The 12,530-nt window shown below is 38.1% G+C and overlaps 1 protein-coding gene across 1 annotated transcript in view; it reads left to right on the top strand.

Annotated features, from left to right (window-relative positions):
• Positions 1 to 1,414: 1,414 nt before the first annotated feature.
• LOC129640167 (cilia- and flagella-associated protein 47-like) overlaps positions 1,415 to 12,530 on the top strand; it is a 103,393-nt gene continuing 92,277 nt past the window's right edge. Inside the window, exons 1-3 of the mRNA XM_055565403.1 lie at positions 1,415 to 1,618; positions 6,670 to 6,821; positions 9,940 to 10,055. Coding sequence (XP_055421378.1) covers positions 1,424 to 1,618; positions 6,670 to 6,821; positions 9,940 to 10,055 — 463 coding nt within the window. The 5' untranslated portion in view covers positions 1,415 to 1,423. The remainder of the gene's footprint in view (positions 1,619 to 6,669; positions 6,822 to 9,939; positions 10,056 to 12,530) is intronic.

Here is a 12,530-nt window from a genome sequence, read left to right as displayed (position 1 = left end):
ACAGGGCTTTGTATGGACTATGGTCTTGATTCAGTCAAGTTCCCTGGGCCACTGTTGTCTTCTCTGTACTGTAAAGGTGTCCTGCATAGGGGCTACAAGATACACACCGGATTTGAACTGTGATATCATAGTAGTGATTAGCACAAAAATCCAGGTGTGACTCACATCTCCCACTTGTGAAGTCATAATATAGAAAAATCTGAAAAATTATGCAGGTGCTTTTATTCAGTTCATAAGAATCTGTAAATCACAATGTCCACCACCACTACTTCCACTATTTTCAACTATTGACAATTCCAAGAAATTTTAAAAATTGTCTTTATAGTGAAGTAATAACTTACTGATCATCTTAGAACTGTGAGAATCTTGTAAAACAATTGTGGGAAAGTTTTCTACAAAGATATTTAGGTCCTGAAGGATGAGTAACGGTTTGACCAGGAGATGGAAAGGCTAGTCCATTCAGAGTGAAAGTCATGTGCCATGGCAGTGAGGAAATGAAAGCACCTAATTATAAATAAATTTTTATGTGAGTGGGAAATTCTATATGGTTTTTAAAATAAGGGGTGGAGGGGGAAGCCATTTCTGCACTGCTTGGCTGTAAATTAATAAAGGTCTGTGGAAGAAACTGTTGTGAAGTTATCAGAGGCAATTAAGTCAGGGAAATGGCACTCACCTAATGTTTTGAAACCAAGGACTACCACAGCAGATGAAAGATGAGGAGAGATTATGGATTGGACAGTGTGAATTTAGACCTGTTGGAAAGGTGCTCAGCTAAATAGCCATGAAGATGTTTGATCTGAATCTCCTGAGCAGCGCCTTCTTTCACAAATGAAGAAACTTAAACCTAGACGACTTAAAATTTTTATAGCCTCTCTTCAGTGTGTGGTCCTTGAACCTGCACCATTGGAATCACCTGGAACTGTGTTAGACCCTGACCCAGATCTACTGAAAACAGATTATGAATTTTAACAAAAACCCAGAGGATTGCTAGTAGATTTTTAGAAACACTAGCCTAAGGCAACTGAGCCGGAGTCAGGGGGATCTGGCTGTGTTTCCATCGCCTTCCTCCATTACCGTTACATCTTGTTTCGTACTTGGGCACATACTTTCACTGCTCTTTAAGTTTAATCTTGAGAGGTCTAGGAAAATGCCCGCCCCGCCAGTGGTCTCTTAAAATCCTGCCAGGCTGGGATTTGGGTGACCAAAGCACGTTTTACAGTTACTCTGATGACACCTGGGATACTGGGTACTTTCACCAGAAGCTTGCAGCCTCTGTGAGGTTGCCGACTCGCGCAGCTTGGGCGGCGCCAAAGCCGGCTGGGCTGGAGGAGATCGCGTGGCGTCGGGCGGTTGCCTAGCGACGGCGTCCACGCTAGTCGGTGGTCAAGTCCGCGAAGGTTTGCGGGCTACATAGGGCACGGCCATGGAGACCGAGAGGAGCTCCCTCGTGGCCCGGGACTTGGACACCACAAAGAAGGACATGCAGCTGCGGGTGACCCCGTCGGAAATGAAATTTCGGAACGCGCTGGCAGGGAGGGTCTACCGCCTCCCACTTACCGTACACAATCTCAGCCGAAGCAGCCAAAAAATCCGTTTTCAGGAGCCTGTCAAGCCACAGGTAACACACCCAGGGGAGTTCAGAGCAGGGCCTCAGGAGGGCCTGGGGAGGGTGCGGGCAGAATTGAGCTTCCTGTGAAGCGGTGATTTGGTGGGCTGGCCTGTTTGTTTGTTTCTTTTTTTTTTTTCCCCCTTTTTGCTTGGGTCTGGGAGACAGGGGAGAAAAGTCGATCTGGAATCTCCCAGTTCCTTCATTTGGAGTTTGGGGAAAAAAGGGAAGAGGATTTTATGCGTCTCTCCTCTTTAACAGCCAAGAATCTATGCTTCATAATGTTGTAGAATTATGACAACTTATTCTCTATTAACTCCCCTTTGGGTCATAAAGTGCCTGATTACTCCAGCTACTGTAGGATAGCAGGAAGGTTTATTATTTCATACTGTAACAAACATTTGTTTAGCAACTGCTACAAAATAGAAAGTAGGTGTGAGGCATGTAAAATGGAGACAGTTCTGCCCTCAAAAAACTTAGAAATTAATGAGGGAGGGGACTTCCCTGGTGGTCCAGTAGTTAAGACTCCATGCTTCTATTGCAGGGGTCACAGGTTTGATCCCTGGTGAGATGGCAGCCACCAAAAACAAAACAAAACTAATGAGGGAGTTAGTACAAGTTGAATAATCAGCAAAATTAATGTTCTAAGAGGCTATCCCTATCTTTTCACCTTTCTTTTGATTTAAAAGTTGACAGAACTTCATCTCTGTCACTGTTATTTTAGACTATCTGTGTGAATAAATGGATATTAATTTATTATGATCACATGTTCTCAGGGAGACTTGATATAGGACAGGTGAAGATAATTTTTGATATGTAAGTGATGCATAACTGCATTTTCTCCTGAAATAGTCCTAATAATGATACTGAATGCAGCTGGACTTCTATATACAGATATGGAAAGGTTCACTTAAAATTATGTATGTTTCTAACTACTGTGGGTTGCTGTTAGAAAATGAATACACAGTCCTGTCTTCAGTGTTTGGTTGACTCGTGTGGCCTATGGTTCAGTCAGGCCAGTCTTATGCTCTACTTTTTACACTTAAAAAACTGATGTACTATTTACCTACCCTAAAGTGCACAGAAACTGAAAGTAAAGCTTGATGAATTTTTATATGCATTTATCTCCATTTATCTCCATGTCGGAGAAGGCAATGACACCCCACTCCAGTAATCTTGCCTGGAAAATCCATGGACAGAGGAGCCTGGTAGGCTGCAGTCCATGGGGTTGCTAAGAGTCGGACACGACTGAGCAACTTCACTTTCACTTTTCTCTTTCATGCATTGGAGAAGGAAATGGCAATCCACTCCAGTATTCTTGCCTGGAGAATCCCAGGGACGGCGGAGCCTGGTGGGCTGCCATATATGGGGTCGCACAGAGTTGGACACCACTGAAGCGACTTAGCATAGCATCTCCATGTAGCTACCACTTAGATCAAATCATAGAATATTTCCAACACTACAGAAGTTTCTATGTAGTACCTGGAGTAATCACCCCATGGAGGTAGGTGACCACTATACTGACTTGTAATGAACCAGATTAATAGTCAGTTCTTCAGTTTCATATAAATGGAATCATTCTTTATAGATTTTTGTATTTACATGTTTTGACAGTAGTAATGTGTTTATTTTGTAATAAAATCGTACAGAGCCTAACCCTTTAAATCAGGAAGTACCTGATTGCTACAAACACTGTAAAATTAGAGAAATCATTTATTATTTCACTAATTCACTACATATTTATTAAACAATTGAATGTTCATCTGAATATATTTTCTTTTTTTTCTTTTTTTTAATTCTATTTTATTTTAAAAGTCAAGTTGGCAGTAAATCCCAGATGTGGGCAAACACTATTTCATGGATGTCTATGGGGTCACACAGAGTCGGACATGACTGAAGTGACTTAGCAGCAGCAGCAGGAGACACTTTGTATGAGCGGTTTTTGTGCAGTCAGAAGAAAAATAATATATTTTATTTTAGTGTGATTTTTATTTAGAACACAGGTCTTTACATTAGCAAGAGAATGGCCAGACAGGTTTACTAGTTAGAGGCGAAAGCCATGAGCTCGATGTCAGTATGAACTTATATTTGTTGCTAGATCATGATGTGTACTCCTGGACCTTCCTAGGTGTAAAGGGAATTAAGGAAGGGATAGATTAGTAAAAAATATATTAGCTGTCTTGGAGGAAACAAAAAACAGGGTGCTATGTAAAGAGCATTGCCGTCGTCACTATTGTAGTTCCTTAGGAAACAATTCTCTTAACATGCATCAGTGCTTGTTTTCCAGTTTGTTTTCTGAGGTCCACATTACCTACTATTTGCCATATGCAGTGATGTATGCCACCTCCTGTGGGTTGATGTTAGAAAACTAAGACCCAGTCCTATCTTCAGTGTTCTGCTGACTCTTGTGGCCTCTGGTTCTGTCAGGCCAGTCTTTCTTGTCATTGTCCTCTTACCCATGTTAGCTCAGACTTCCTGTTCTTTTGACCCATGTTTTTATTCTTCCCTCCTGTAAGAATCACTGCCTTCCAAATCCTGTCCATCTCTGAGAGTCAAAAGTGAGTTTTCATTTTTCTCAAACAAATCTTCTCTTATCTCCAAGTTCTTTCTCCCCACTGCTGCTGCTTCTGCTAAGTCGCTTCAGTCGTGTCTGACTCTGTGTGACCCCATAGGCGGCAGCCCACCAGGCTCCCCCGTCCCTGGGATTCTCCAGGCAAGAATACTGGCGTGGGTTGACATTTCCTTCTCCAATGCATGCATGCACGCTAAGTCGCTTCAGTCGTGTCTCTTTCTCCCCTCAGTTCAGTTCAGTTCAGTTGTGACCAACCTAGATAGCATATTGAAAAGCAGAGATATTACTTTGCCAAAAAGGTCTGTCTAGTCAAGGCTATGGTTTTTCCAGTGGTCATGTATGCATGTGAGAGTTGGACTGTGAAGAGAGCTGAGCGCCAAAGAATTGATGCTTTTGAACTGTGGTGTTGGAGAAGACTCTTGAGAGTCCCTTGGACTGCAAGAGATCCAACCAGTCCATTCTAAAGGAGATCAGTCCTGGGATTTCTTTGGAAGGACTGATGCTAAAGCTGAAACTCCAGTACTTTGGCTACCTCATGCGAAGAGTTGACTCATTGGAAAAGACTCTGGTGCTGGGAGGGATTGGGGGCAGGAGGAGAAGGGGACGACAGAGGATGAGATGGCTGGATGGCATCACTGACTCAATGGATGTGAGTTTGAGTGAACTCCGGGAGTTGGTGATGGACAGGGAGGCCTGGCGTGCTGCGATTCATGGGGTCGCAAAGAGTCGGACACGACTACTGGATACTAATTGCATATACAGACATTCATTAGAGTTACTTGTGTCTGCTAAGTGTTACTTTCACCTCAGTGGTCACATGATAAGTTCCTAAGAGTAGGATTGGTGCCTTTGACACCTTTGCAGACCACCCAGAGTGCTCAGACGCTTGTAGTTTGGGTATGTGCTGCTGAAGCACTCCTTGTCCTTCTTTTTTAAAGGAAGATGATCAAACCTGCTATGTGGACTTTCGGCACCCAAAGGCCTATACTTATCCCTTGTTTTTTCAAGTAATTGATGAGGGTTGAAAGTTGGGCTGTGGTAGTTATGAGGTCTCAGAGTTATTGTTTGCTGGAAGGATGACACTTTCAAACCAATTGTATCAACACATCTTTCCAGTACTCTTATTACCCTCATTGCTGGAAAGCACTGCTTGTACTCAGTCTGGCATTAAAAGCCCTGAATAGTTAATTTCAACGTGACCTCCATTGTTACTCATTGAAGCTCTTTGCCCAGCTAGACTAGCTTATTAGCTACCTGCTGAAAGATTATTTTGCTTATTCTTTTCTCTGCATGTGCCTGAGATATTCCTGCCTCCATAGGGAGCATCTTTCTTGCTTCTTCTCTACCCTATACATCCATCCTTTAAACCTGCATTGAATGTGCTCATTCCTAGCCCACAGTTATCATGTTTTCTCTTGGATTTTCATGATACTTAGGTCTGCATCACTCATATGACACCTGATTAGTCCCTGGCCTAAACATTATGTAATTTTCAAAGGATATATAATATGCTTCTTTTAAGAGATTATATATTCAGGAGTTTCTAGTTGTGGGGAAAGAGCTTAAGTTTTAGAGTCAGATAGATGTATGTTTGAAGTCCTCACTGACCCTCTTGAACCTACAGGCCCTAGTTTCTCATCTCTACACTGGGAGCCTTAATATCAGCCTTACAGGGCTGTAGAAGTATATTAAGTGAGCTAATAGTTGTCGAATGCTTGACCTACCAGAAGTACTTAATACATAGAAGTTCTTCTCTTTCCCTCTTCAGGTCTTCCTGGAGTCTAGCAAATGTTTTTCAAGAACAAAAGTAACAAAAGTTCTTTTTCCTTGGTCTATTCCTTTTTGTATTTCCTCCACGTTCAGAAGTCCAAGTCCTCATGCAAAAAGTATATAAAATGCTATATGTATTTATGAATGTATGTGTGCTTGTACATGTATGTTATATATGTATTTAGATTGAATGATATTTTTATTAGATTAGTATTCCCTTTTCCTAGTACCTCATACTTCTAAAGGTGTATGTTGAGTGGCTCAGACGGTAAAGAATCTGCCTGCAATGTGGGAGACCTGGGTTCGATCCCTGGGTTGCAAAGATACCCTGGACGGGGGCATGGCAAACCACTCCAGTATTCTTGCCTCGAGAATCCCCATGAACAGAGGAGCCTGGCAGGCTACAGTGTGTGGGGTTGCAAAGAGTCGGAGATGACTGAGTGACTCAGCACAGCTCTCTTCCCTTTTTTTTTTTTTTTCCTGTTTTTTAGTACCTCATACTTCTAAACATATTACATATTTCTCGACTGACTGCATTTTCAGTTTCAGTTCATTACCATTAAAAGTATATCTGAAGCATATAGAATCATTAGGGCAGAAATATTGCCTGTATCTTAATATATCTCTTGAAATAATGTACACTCCTTACTACAGTTGCTCATATTATTTTCTTAGTAGGAGTTAAGATGTGTAATTATTATTATTTTTTCTTCCACTGAAGTTCAAACTGATTTTGACCAATCTGGATAAATCACTTGCTTCTGGCCTTCAGACAACAGCTATGGTGGAGTATCACCCTGATAAGAATGAAGACATGTGTGACCAACTTCTTATTTCAATAGGAAATAAAACAATAGAGGTCCCTCTAATTGGGTATGTATTGTTCATAATTGAGCCTAACATTTTGAGCATCTTTCAGATGAAAATAAGAGTCATAGTAATATTTTCTATTTTCTCTAATAGGGCTTTTTGTATCTATAGTATCCTTAAACTGAACTTCAAGAACAAATTTTTTAGCAAATTGTAGTGTTCAAAACAAATGAAAGACTAGTTTTCTGGTTTTTATTAAAATCACTTAGAAATATTCAACAATTGCTTGTATTCTTTTATTTCCCTTGAATTCACATCCTATTTTATTTCTGCCATATTTTCTGTACCTTTTGATGCAAGATTTATTTTTAAAATGCTATTTTTACTGTCTCCACAATCATACTTTTCATTCTCACTCCAACAAAATCCGTCTAACTATCTTCCCCAGCTTTCCAGTGAAGTAGTACTCTTGCCTGGGAAATCCCATGGACGGAGGAGCCTGGTGGGCTGCAGTCCATGGGGTCGCGAAGAGTCGGACATGACTGCGCGACTTCACTTTCACTTTTCACTTTCATGCATTGGAGAAGGAAATGGCAACCCACTCCAGTGTTCTTGCCTGGAGAATCCCAGGGACGGGGGAGCCTGGTGGGCTGCCATCTATGGGGTCGCACAGAGTCGGACACGACTGAAGTGACTTAGCAGTCACATTTTAATATAATTTTAAATTATTGCTGTATTTGCTTCACAGAATTTTAAATAATGCAGACGTTTGGCTTCAAGAAAGTCAAAATGGTGCTCTTCTGAGATTGGCTAAAGAATATGGATTAGTATAATGAATATAATATAGAATTAAATAACTGATTTGGATTAGTATAATGAATATAATATAGAATTAAATAACTGATTTGGAGATTAACTTTAATACAAATAATTTATTTGACCAACACATTGTGCTTTTCATTTTACATTGAAAAAAGTATAGTTCTGTTCATTATAAATTACCTGTTAAAGCTATTATAGAATTTTTAGGTATTTTTAATATATATACATGCACAATTCTTCTTTTTACAGCAAAATATTATTCTATAGGTATTTTCTTTGTTTCTATTTGTCCACCACTAGCAGAATTAATATTGAAATATTAGTATTAGATATAAGCCTTTTAATAGTTTCCCTTGTGTGTTTTTTTTTTTTTTTCATTTTCATGAACTAAATTTAGATGTCCAATTATTTGGGTTCTCCATGTTGAGAAATTCTGCTTTAGCACAGCATCCCATTTTGCATAGGAATCAAACAGTTGACACATTTTAGGCAAGGAATAAGCTATTCCTTTGCACCATTGGAAGGTATTTATTTAGCTTTTGAGAGCATTTCCAAGTTTGGAGATAACTGGTACTTGATATTAGTGTGTTGGTCATTCATTCCCTTCTCCAGAATTTCCTTCAAGGGTGACCCTTAGATAGGGTTCAACTGGTAACTCATTTTGTAGAGAGCATTTGGAGTCAAGAGGCAATTCTCCCAATAGGTGGCTTGATTCTTTTCATCCTTAGAGGTCAAATGTCTTGACATGTTGTGGTTCATATGGGCCAGAGAATTTTTTTTATACAAGAGGAAGACAAACCAGTAGGAAAGCCAGAGAAACTATTAAATATTACCATATCACCACACCCTTACTCCTTAAACCATGTATATGTGTATGCATGTATGTACATTTATATGTATGTGTATGTGTGAAAGATTTTCAAGAAATTATTAAGAGTCTTTTTCACACCTAGCTAGAGAAAAAGCTTGAAAAAATGTTCAGCTTTTCATTTTATATTGTTTGCATTATTATTCTTTTAGATCTTATAAACTCTTTATTAACACAATTATGTATATACATATAAGTATATTGTAAAGAGATGTACAAGGTCATTGATCTTTTTCTGTTACAAAATTACAGTCTCTTTATGAGAAGAACATGGGTGTTTCTTAGAATATGCAGCATAAACAGGACAGTCCTAGCTGATCTCTGGAATGTTTGTACCTATCCAATAATACAAAAACATGTATAAACACAGATCCCAGAAAGAAGGCCCAGACCATCAATGAGTAACACAGTATTTGTGAATGTTTTCTTCATGTATTTTTATTTGTGAATTTTGTTATGTTTGTATGTATATATGATTGTATGCATGCATGTATGTATTTATATCTTGGAGGTTGTATCCTAAGTGGAGTGAATTAATTCATGTGTCTGGCATATAACCTAAAGATTCAGTAAAGATCTGTTATTACTACATTTATTATTGATGTTGTTGTCATCATTGTTAGGTTTCTAAGGTAATGTACACGAAATCTAACAAAATGGATTCAAGGTTAAGTTCCTCAATGTTATATCTAGATAATTCCTTGGATAAATAAATTAGGCTTTTTAAGTCTTTTGTTTTTCATCTGTAACGTAGGAGCCATAGTATTTACCTATCTTTCAGAAAATTTGTTAATATTGAACAGCATATTTTTAATGATGCCTTATAAACTAAACTAGTATCCAGATTAAAAACATATATGTGTATATATATCCTTATGAGACATGTATATAGGATTAGAATGGATTTTTTAAATGCTTATGAAAACATGTGCTACAGATATGCACATGAAAAATCAATTGTATCCTTTTGTTGTTACACCTTTTCTTAGTCTCCAAGTGATATTTTATAGTATCCCACCTTCTTTTATTTCATCAGATATGGCATCATCCAAACGACTTACTTTGTTAAGATAACTGGTACCCTTTTGAAAGAGGGGGCAAAAGAACATATGGTGTATGTATGCCCCCTCCCCTTCTGAGGGGGGTGGGCAAAATAATGTATGGTTTAGGTGGAGATTTCAAGACAGAGTTCCAAGTATGTTTTGAGCTGCAAAAAAAATTGAGATACATGGGTAACCTTTCAAGGTGAGTACTTGGGAGAGTATTCCATGTATTTATGCACAAAATCTGATTTTTAAATTTAAAATGTCTCTCATTATCTTTTTTTGTGTCTTCATTTCACAATTTTGTTTACTGACAAATGTCCCACCAGCAGACCTGTAAGGAAACTGAAGTCTCTTTTAAGGAGTTAAGATAAAAGTCCCTGTGGATTTAACCATGAGATTATAGTTGTTAAAATTCATCATATGGTCCTCTTTTCTCCTCTTCTAGGTTGATTCCATCATGTCAATTGGAAATTGAGCCAGAAGTTAATTTTGGGACATTGGTTCCCAGTAGTAAAGTGTATTGTAAAGAGATTAATATCATTAACCATGGCAGTGTGCCAGGTAAATACTTTCTCTTCTATAAATTAACTTACACTTTTGGAAGAAAATTGATAATGTTTGAAATATATTGTTGTTGTTCTCTCACTCAGTAATGTCCGACTCTTTGTGACCCCATGGACTGCAGCATGCCAGGCTTCCCTGTCCACTATCTCCTGGAGTTTGCTCAAACCCATGTCCATTGAGTTGGTGATGCCATCCAACCATTCATGCTCTGTCGTCCCCTTCTCCTCCTGCCTTCAATCTTTCTTGTGCAATTAATGTATTCTCTGATTTACCCTGCTCCTCAAAAATTAGGTCTGTCATTTGGAAAAACTCAAAACTGAAGGTCCTTAAGTAGGATTACTATTTTAGAAACTAATAGGCAATATCAGGAAAGATGAATCTACATCCTTATGATTCTTATTAATATAACTTGACTCAGATGACTGATGACCTCCTTGAGGATAGACATAGAGTGGTATCATAGAAGTGACACAGTCCTTAGAGCTTTCCAGAAATAGAATCAGGGCCCAGTGCCTTCCAAGCTGTGTGATCTGAGATGAGTATCTTTAAGAACATTGAACTTAAGATTCCTCATTTATAAACTGACTAATAAAATATACTGTGGTTAATTATGTATGTACCAAAGGCTGTAATATGGTACTTGACTTATCACAGGTACTCAGGAAAGATTTGTTCCTTTTCTCTATCATATTCAACTTTGAATTCACATACTGATCCCTAGCAGGCTTTTACTAACATTTTGTTGAAAGAAAAAGTGTTTCTCTCTTCTCCATGAGATTATTTCTAGAGATTCTTACTGTGACCTAACAGTTTGCGTAAAGGCATAGGGGTGTGTGTGTGTGCGTGCGTGCGTGCACGCACACATGTGCTTGTGTCTGCATGACCACACACTCGTCATTGATATATAGTAGGCATACAATCATTTATCCTTTCATTCTCTTGATTGAATGGTCAGCATCTGGGATAAGACTAACATTTTTCTCAAGCTGAGATGAGGACAAGCTCCAGACAGGCAGGACATTTCTCTCTTGAAATTGCTTGTTGGGTACATGAAACAGGTCTTATATCTAAACCTGTCTTATACTAAGTGAGTGCATTCTCTGGGGCTGCTTGAATGAACAGTGGAAATTATTAAGACAAAAGGAAGTCTGATACTTTACTGATTTCTTCCTGGGATATAAACAGATAAAACTGATAATTGTTCCTCACTGAGTGTTACTTATTTCACTTTCCATACTTTGTTTTTTAAATGATTGAATTTCTGAATTCTGTGAGATTGTGAAATATTAGGCTCATTTGTGCCTGACTCCAGTGTTAAGGATGAACTCTCTTATGGTGAGTTACTCTGGTCTAAATAGTCCTTTAGATCTGATTATGGAGCAGTGATATGTAATTGATAGAATTTTATTTGTATTATTTTACTTTCCAAAATTTTTCATAACTGTTGTCCATTACAAATTCTTTAATGCTTTGATCATATCCTCTCTTTATTTTAAATTGATTCTAAATTGATTCTAACTTCTAGATTTTATTCTAAAATCTTACCAAATTGTACATTTTTATTACATATAAAAACTCTCTATAAGTAAAAAATATGTTTGAATTTTAATTGACTATTTAATATTACTTTACTTAATAAAAGTACATATATGGACCTGAGTCCATACATTTTAGGAAGAGTAATTCACATTAACTTTTAGTATGTGTGCATGGTATTGTAGTTAATACTATTTTTGGTAAATTATAATTGAGTATTATGAAGTGTTAATTGCCATTACCTTACAAACTGAAGCACATTGTTATCAGTGAAACACATTTTCTTTCTGCTGCCTTTGTCCTTCATTTTTGGAGATGAATATTTTTTTCTACCCTTACCAAAATTGATAGTACGTTTTATATTCACAGTAGCAAGTGCCCATAAAGTGTCATAAAGTCCTCATTACCCATAAGCACAATATATAAATATTCATGAGAATTATGTATTTTCATGAAGAAAAACACTTAAGCAGAAAATAGATTCAGAAACCAAAGATGATTTTAATAAAACTTTCCAAAAGGATTTTATGTGACAAATATTTTATAGTTTTAGAGTCAAAGATTAAGTGTTTACAAATACTCAGTGAAAGTGTTAGTTGCTCAGTCATGTCCTGCTCTTTGCGACCCCTTGGACTGTAGCCAGCCAGGCTCCTCTGTCCATGGAATTCTTCAGGTAAAAATACTGGAGTGGGTTGTCATTCCCTTCTCCAGAGGATCTTCCTGACCCAGGGATTGAACCTGGGTGTCCCACATTGCAGGCAGATTCTTTACCATTCGAACCACCAGCGAAGCCCTTATATATACTTAAGAAAACATCAAAAAGCCACACTCGGCAAGTTCATGACTTATATAGCTGTGTTTTCTCTCTGTGGTACTCTCTCTGAGATAGATACTAGAGTTTATCTATGTAACAACTTCATGATGTTTTATGTTAAT

The sequence above is a fragment of the Bubalus kerabau genome, chromosome X, assembly GCF_029407905.1.
Source record: "Bubalus kerabau isolate K-KA32 ecotype Philippines breed swamp buffalo chromosome X, PCC_UOA_SB_1v2, whole genome shotgun sequence".
NCBI lineage: Eukaryota > Metazoa > Chordata > Mammalia > Artiodactyla > Bovidae > Bubalus > Bubalus kerabau.
The sequence above is the reverse complement of the archived record's forward strand: the minus strand, read 5'-3'. Positions and strand labels throughout refer to the sequence as shown.